Source organism: Babylonia areolata, chromosome 15, assembly GCF_041734735.1.
Source record: "Babylonia areolata isolate BAREFJ2019XMU chromosome 15, ASM4173473v1, whole genome shotgun sequence".
Classification (NCBI taxonomy): Eukaryota; Metazoa; Mollusca; class Gastropoda; order Neogastropoda; family Buccinidae; genus Babylonia; species Babylonia areolata.
The window spans coordinates 32,684,631-32,692,969 of NC_134890.1; the positions used below are offsets into that span (position 1 = coordinate 32,684,631).

Consider the following 8,339-nt stretch of genomic DNA (forward strand, 5'->3'; position numbering starts at 1 on the left):
GCAGGAAAAGGCACTACTAGAAATTTTTTTTTATTTTTTCAAAGACCTTTATAAAAAATAAATTAAAAAAAAGTTTATTTCGCAGTATCACTGCTGGCCCACCCCGGCTAGCAAAGCGCTCCCAGGGGATAAACCCCGACCAACACAGCTCCAGCCCGTCATTTACTGCTACTTTGATCCATGATCCCTACACTCAGAATTAAAAATATTACCAAAATCCTCATTCTTTCTTTGGTGGTGATTCACAGAAAAAGAAAAAGAAAAGAAGAGTCAGTTGTTTTGACAGGTCTCTTCCATTGTATCTGTCCTCTGTATTGGAAACTTATGAACAACACAGAACGTTAAGATCCAGTTCTGAAAAGCTGCATAAAGTCCCAAAGACTAATCTGAAATGCGCTGGAAATAGGTCTTTCAGAGCTCAGGTTCCCCAAGTGCGGAATTTTCTACCTTCATCTCTTAGAAATGCCTCTGATCTACATTCCATTAACTGATTTAGTCAGATCAGAAACCTTAACTTTCATTGAGCATTTTTGTTCAAGGCAGAACCGTTAAACTTGAACCAAGGTGGGGTTTTTGTTTAGCAAGTGTCTTTAAACTAGTATTTTTGTAATCCTGTTTAAATGCATTGTGTATTTTATGTAGTTTGGTCACGGAATGTCGTCCGCCTGAGTGGGATCCGTTTTAGTTGGTTCACATGTGGTCTGCTTTAGTTGTTTTGCGGTGGCACCCACCCAGTGGGCAGTACAGTGCTATACGGTGTGGTCCCAGCTGAGGTGTTCACAACCAAGAACTTCGTCTCCTTTATAAGTTTCAGGTCCAGCCCATGAAGAGGATGGTGTGGGTCAGTCAGCATGTTGGTCTCTGTGGTGATATGGATGGGTCTGGCATTTTGCAGAGATGTGAACTGTTACTCTCGATCGCAGTTTGTTCAAATGTTACGCCAACGTCAAAATTGTTCTGACGAGTTCATTTTCTACTACATGGCATGGTCACATGCTTTCCTGTTGTAACATTACCCAGACACTGTGGACCTACTGGTCACAAGGCCAGGGCAGACACTACTAACCTTAGTGTCACTTGACGGTGCTCAGCTAATCACTTGCGTGTTTACATTAAAACAGCATTGAGTGGACGTGTCAGCTTAATCTTAGCAGTTATACCATGTTGCAGGTAGGCCCAAGTGTTTGTATGCCTTGTAGATAAAATGTATGTTTGCTGATGTGGCTTGGAGTCCAAGTGTTCCTACCAAATTCAAAATGTCCTACCAAATTTCCTGATTGTTCCGGCAAACATTTGACAGGGGTTGACATCTCTGCATCTGTTTCATCTTCCATTCTGCCATGGGGTAGGGGTCCCACTGGAGCACAGTATGATCTTTGTTGGAGTTTTCTGTCTGGCGGCAGAGTGTATCATCTGTGATAAGTGAGTGGCTTATGAAAGTCATTGGTGCAAGAGCACAGTATGATTTTTGTGAGTTTTCTGTCTGGAGGCAGAGTGTATCATCTGTGATAAGTGAGTGGCTTATGAAAGTGATTGGTGTGGAGAAGAAATAAGGTTGGGTCCCAGGAGCACTGGGGACTGCACAGGGATGGATTCACATGTGGTGTGAGACACACAGTGTTGTCGTTCACTCTGGCATTTAGTATGTGAATCAGAATCTCTCACACACACACACGAACGCCTGCATACACACACACACACACACAAACGCACATGCACATGCACACACACACATTCACACACGCATACATACACATGTACATGCACACTTGCTCGTCACTCACACCACACACACACACACATACACACACACAAACACGCACGCATGCACATGCACAGATGACTAGAAATGTCTTGCTTTCAGCATTTGACATTCACAGTTCACTTTTGGCAATGTTGCAGGCCTCCAAAGCTAAAGTTCTGCTGGCAGCAAATGACTTCATTTCATTTATCAACAAGTCTCCCTCTCCATTTCATGGTGAGTTTAGTTCTTTTTCTGATTGTTACTGATCCTGTTTTGTCTTTGTTGGGGGGGGGTTTTTAGGTACATTTTTGTCAAATTAAACAGACTGTATGAATAACTTTTTGTGTAACTGAAGCCAAGCACACCAGTAATTTATGTGATTCTGAATAATTCTGTTCAGAAGGTGACATGTTTCAGTTTGAATTTCTGAAGGAGGCGTCACTGCATTTGGACAAATGATACACACACCACACCACATCTGCATGATGGATGTCTGACCAGCAGCATAACCCAGCACGCTAGTCAGGCCTTGAGTGCATGCATATATATGTATATATATATATATATTTGTGAACCTGTCAGAGTGGATTTCTTTCAGAATTTTGCCATAGGTTCTTTTTAGTGCACCAAGTGCATACGATTTCCCTGTCAAAGTTGGAAGAAAGAGTGAGGTCAGGGGATTTGAACCCAGAGCCTCGCAGACACTGCAGTGGCAGATATGGCATCTTAACCATTCTGCCACCTTCCTCCCTGAAGATAGCATGAAAGTTCGACAAAAAGTTTGGATGGTTTTGGCCTCATATGCAAAAAGGTTGTTAGTGTATTTATTGTTAATATTATGGATGAAGCACATATTTTATTATTATTGATTGATGCACATGATATTATTCCCTCTTTTTTTTCACAACATTTATAAATATGTAACAGTAAACTATTACAGAGGATGGAAAATCAGCCTGATCTTCAAGTCGTTCAGATGAGATGATAAACTGAGGTCCTGAGTGCAGCACACACGCTGGCACAGTGAAAAAGAAACAATGGCAACAAAAGTGTGTCATCTGGCATATGGCAAAACTTTGTGGAAGAAATCCTTTCTGACAGGCACAACAAAATTCTGTCGAAGAAAACCACTCTGAAAGGAACACAAATAAATATGTGTACACTCAAGGCCTGACTACTTAAGTACATTGGGTTATGCTGCTGGTCAGGCATTTGCTTAGCAGATGTGATGCAGCATATATAGATTTGTCTGAACGCAGTTCAGTTCAGTTCAGTTACTCAAGGAGGCATCACTGTGTTCAGACAAATCGATATACGCTCAGTGACGCTTTTTTTTTTTTTTTTTGTCAAGGCCTGACTAAGCACGTTGGGTTATGCTGCTGGTCAGGCATCTGCTCGGCAGATGTGGTGTAGCATATATGGATTTGTCCGAATGCAGTGACGCCTCCTTGAGCTACTGAAATACTCAGTGACGCTTTACTGAGAAACTGAAACAGAAAGTGACCTCAGGGGCTTGTACAACGGCGCGCGTGTGTGTGTGTGTGTGCACGTGTGCGTGTGTGTGTGTGTTTGTCTCCAGCGGTGGACGAGCTGAAGAAGAAGCTGGTGGCCCATGGCTTCCAAGAGCTGAGGGAGAGGGACACACGGAGCTGGAAGATCCAGCCAACCAGCAAGGTGAGCATCCTCCATCCGTCAGGGAAAATGAAATGTATACTTTTGTTTGTTTTATTCTTTGTTTCTTTTAGAATTGATCTCTCCCAGTAGCCCAACGAGGTGGGTATCCTGCGTCTGTCAGGGAAAATGAAGTACTTCCATCAGGGTACTTCCATCAGGGAAAACAAAGCACTTCCATCAGGGAAAACAAAGCACTTCCATCAGGGAAAACGAAGCACTTCCATCAGGGAAAACAAAGCACTTCCATCAGGGAAAACAAAGCATCAGGGAAAACGAAGTACTTCCATCAGGGAAAATGAAGTACTTCCATCATCAGGGAAAATGAAGTACTTCCATCAGGGTACTTCCATCAGGGAAAATGAAGTACTTTTTTTTCTTTAATGTTTCTTTTAGTATTGTTCACTCCCAGTTGCCCAAGGTGAACATTCTGCGTCCATTAAGGAAAATGAAGTACTTTTGTTTTTTCCTTTAATATTTCTTTTAGTATTGTTCTCTGCCAGATGGGCACCATAGCCGAATGGTTAAAGCATTGGACTTTCGATTTGAGGGTCCCGGGTTCGAATCACGGTGACGGCGCCTGGTGGGTGAAGGGTGGAGATTTTTACGATCTCCCAGGTCAACATATGTGCAGACCTGCCAGTGCCTGAACCCCCTTCATGTGTATACACAAGCATAAGATCAAATACACACATTAAAGATCCTGTAATCCATGTCAGCGTTCGGTGGGTTATGGAAACAAGAACATACCCAGCATGCACACCCCCAAAAGCGGAGTATGGCTGCCTATATGGCGGGGTAAAAATTGTCATACACGTAAAAAGCCCACTCGCGTATATACGAGTGAACGTGGGAGTTGAAGCCCACGAGCGCAGAAGAAGAAGAAGTTCTCTGCCAGCTGCACAACAAGGTGAGCATTCTCCGTCCTTTTCTTTTTTTTTTTCTTTTTTTTTCAAACATTTCTTTTAGTATTCCCTCCCAGTTGGCCTACAATGAGAGTATCCTCAGTCCATCAGGGAAAATGAAGTACTTTTGTTTGTTTTTCTTGAATATTTCTTTTAGTATTGTTCTCTCCCAATAGCCCAACAAGGTGGGTATCCTCCATCCATCAGGGAAAATAAAGTTCTTTTGTTTTGTTTTTTTCTTTAATGTTTCTTTTAGTATTCTCTTCCATTTGTCCAAGGTGAGCATTCTGTGTCCATTAAGGAAAATGAAGTACTTTTGGTTTTTGACTCACTTGTGTAAACAAAGTGAGTCTGTTTTAACCCAGTGTTCGGTTGTCTGTGTGTGTGTCTGTGTGTCCGTGGTAAACTTTAACATTGACATTTTCTCTGCAAATACTTTGTCAGTTGACACCAAAGTAGGCATAAAAATAGGAAAAATTCAGTTCTTTCCAGTCATCTTGTTTAAAACAATATTGCACCTCTGGGATGGGCACAAAAAAATAAAGAATGAAGCCTAATTATATGCAAACTGCATTTACTGTTACCCAACAACAAGAGCAGTCATTATTATCATTTTTTGTTCAAACAGGAACTTCTTTTGCTAAGCATGGAAGTGTTATTTATTTTGCAAACGTTTTGATGCAGATAGTAAAAAGGGGAAATTACTCTGCAATTAATGCTATGGGACTTAATTTGCTTTAAACTGATCTTTTGCAGACATTACATTTTGAAATTATACTCAATACATAAAAAGCTTGTGTGTTTTACTCTGTCGCAAGTGAGTCTTGAAGGCCTTGCCTCTCTTGTTTCTTTAATATTTCTTTTAGTATTGTTCTCTGCCAGTTGCCCAACAAGGTGAGCATTCTCTATCCCTCTGGGAAAAGTACTTCTGTCGGGGAAAATGGAAGTACTTTTGTTTTTATTCTTTAATATTTCTTTTAGTATTGTTCTCTGCCAGCAGCCCAATAAGGTGGGTATCCTCCATCCATTAGGGAAAATGAGGTACTTTTTTTTTCTCTTTATTATTGTATTAGTTTACTATTACTGCACAACAGCTGTGTGAAATTTGGGCTGCTCTCCCCAGGGAGAGGGCGTTGCTACTGAGAGCACCACCCGGTGTTGTTGTTTTTTTTTGTGTGTGTGGTTTTCTTCCTGCCTGCAGTTGTTTTTTTTACGTTTTCCTATTGAAAATGTTGTGGGTTTTTTTGTTGTTTTTTTTGCCAGGGACAACCCTTTTGTTGCCGTGGGTTCTCTTATGTGCGTTAAGTGCATACTGCACACGGGACCTCATTTTATTGTCTCATCCAAATGACTACCATCCAGACCACCACTCAAGGTCTAGTGGAGGGGGTAGAGAATACTGGCGACCAGTGCCAGGATTCAAACCAGTGCGCTCAGATTCTCTGACGTTTTTAGGCGGACACGTTACCTCTGGGCCTTCGCACTACTAATATTATTTCTTTTAGTATTTTTCTCCCCAGTTGCACAACAAGGTGAGCATCGTCAGTTCATCATGGAAAATGAATTGCTTTTTTTTTTTTTTTTTTTTTGTTAATGTTTCTTTTAGTATTGTTCTGCCCCAGTTGCCCAGCAGCGAGAACACTTGGCTTCAGTGATCACAGGGAAAACAAAATGCGTTTTTTCTTCAATATTTGTTTTCTTCTGTTTTAGTATTGTTTTGTTGTTACCCAACAAGATGAGCACCCCTCACTGTAAAAATGAATTGTTTTTTTGTTGTTTTGATTTGGTTTTTTTAGTTATTTTTTAAGTATTTCTGTTCCTTTGTTTCTCTCTCTCTCCCAGTCGTACAACAAGGTGAGCATCCTTCAGTCATCACAAGAAAAATGTGTTGTATTTTTCATTCTGTTGGGGGTTTTTTGTTGTTGTTTCTGTTTTGTTTTTTGTTTTTTTTCTGTTGTTTATCATCAAGTGGTGACAGGGGAAATGATCTGCTTCTGTTTTTTTGTTTTTTAAATTTCATTTTCCTTGGTGCTTTCTCTCTCTCTCTCTCTCTCTCTCTCTCTCTCTCTCAATTGTCCAATAAGTTAAGACCTTTGTGGGTGTTTTTTTCTCTTCCTATTTGTCCGATGAGGTGAGCAAGTACCTGCAGTCCACACAAAGAAAATTAACTGCTTTATTTAAGAATGTTTTATTATTATCATCATTTGTATTTTAGATAAATATTCATTTTCCTTTGTTGTTTTTTTCTCTCCAAGAACGTAGGCACCATCAGTCAGCACAAGGGGAATGTAACCCATTCTTTGACAGATTTGAGACATTTATATTAATGTTTTTATTATGTAATTCAACACAGGGTGAATGTAACCATTCTTTGACAGATTTGAGACATTTATATTAATGTTTTTATTATGTAATTCAACACAAGGGGAATGTAACCATTCTTTGACAGATTTGAGACATTTATATTAATGTTTTTATTATGTAATTCAACACAGGGTGAATGTAACCATTCTTTGACAGATTTGAGACATTTATATTAATGTTTTTATTATGTAATTCAGCACAAGGTGAATGTAACCATTCTTTGACAGGTTTGAGACATTTATATTAATGTTTTTATTATGTAATTCAACACAGGGTGAATGTCACCATTCTTTGACAGATTTGAGACATTTATATTTATGTTTTTATTATGTAATTCAACACAGGGTGAATGTAACCATTCTTTGACAGGTTTGAAACATTTATATTAATGTTTTTATTATGTAATTCAACACGAGGGGAATGTAACCATTCTTTGACAGGTTTGAGACATTTATATTAATGTTTTTATTATGTAATTCAACACAAGGGGAATGTAACCATTCTTTGACATATTTGAGACATTTATATTAATGTTTTTATTATATAATTCAACACAAGGGGAATGTAACCATTCTTTGACAGGTTTGAGACATTTATATTAATTTTTTTATTATGTAATTCAACACAAGGTGAATGTAACCATTCTTTGACAGATTTAAGATATTTATATTAATGTTTTTATTATGCAATTCAACACAAGGGGAATGTAACCATTCTTTGACATATTTGAGACATTTATATTAATGTTTTTATTATGTAATTCAACACAAGGGGAATGTAACCATTCTTTGACATATTTGAGACATTTATATTAATGTTTTTATTATGTAATTCAACACAAGGGGAATGTAACCATTTTTTGACATATTTGAAACATTTGAAGTTTTTATTACACATTTCTGATGTTTATTATTTGCATTATCATTTTGTAGGGGGGAGGAGGAGGAGAAGAAGAAGAAGAAGAAAAAAAAGAAGAAGAAGAAGAAGGAGGAGGAAATAAAGAAGAATGAGGAGGAGAAGAAGAAGAGACAGAGACAGACTGGTACATGGACAGGTACACAGACAGACAACAGATGGACAGAAAGAAAGAGAGAGAGAGAGTGAGATATAAGATAAAGAAAGAGGGTGAGGTTAGACATTTGTGTAGTTGGGTGGTCCTGAGATGGCTGTGTGTGGCAGCACAGCAGCAGTAATGATAACGATGATAATAAAAGAATGTTTATGGGATATATATTGTGCAGTATTTCCCAATGAAGGACGCTTAACGGAATTATAATTAAATTTTTACTGATCCAGAAGTTGCAAGGTGTTGGAGTTATCATTTGTTTATTTTTGCTTGAATTTTGGTTTTGAAATATTTTTTGTCGAAAGTCGTTTTTCATCATGATGTGTTATGTCTCTGTTGTTCAGTACCTTTTTTTTATGCCGGTTGTGGAAGCAGAGGGTTTTGTTTTTGTATGTGATAAGAGCATAGTTAACTCACTCAGTACGGCCAGTCCTCTTCTCTCCTCTACACAGACCCCTCGGATGTCCAGTGGGTATCTGAATGACCCAACCTTTAGCTTCCATCGTCAGAACTGTGGTATTCTTTGTCAACATTCACTTCTTCAGTATAAGAGCGTTCCGCTTGCAATATTTTGATGATGGTAATTGGG

At 38.9% G+C, this 8,339-nt stretch overlaps 1 protein-coding gene across 2 annotated transcripts in view; it reads left to right on the forward strand.

Moving 5' to 3' along the window:
* Nucleotides 1-8,339, forward strand: part of LOC143290583 (aspartyl aminopeptidase-like) — a 39,323-nt gene that overhangs the window by 5,933 nt on the left and 25,051 nt on the right. For both annotated transcript variants that reach the window (XM_076600161.1, XM_076600160.1), the window contains 2 exons: nucleotides 1,903-1,978; nucleotides 3,324-3,418. In XM_076600161.1, coding sequence (XP_076456276.1) covers nucleotides 1,903-1,978; nucleotides 3,324-3,418 — 171 coding nt within the window. The remainder of the gene's footprint in view (nucleotides 1-1,902; nucleotides 1,979-3,323; nucleotides 3,419-8,339) is intronic.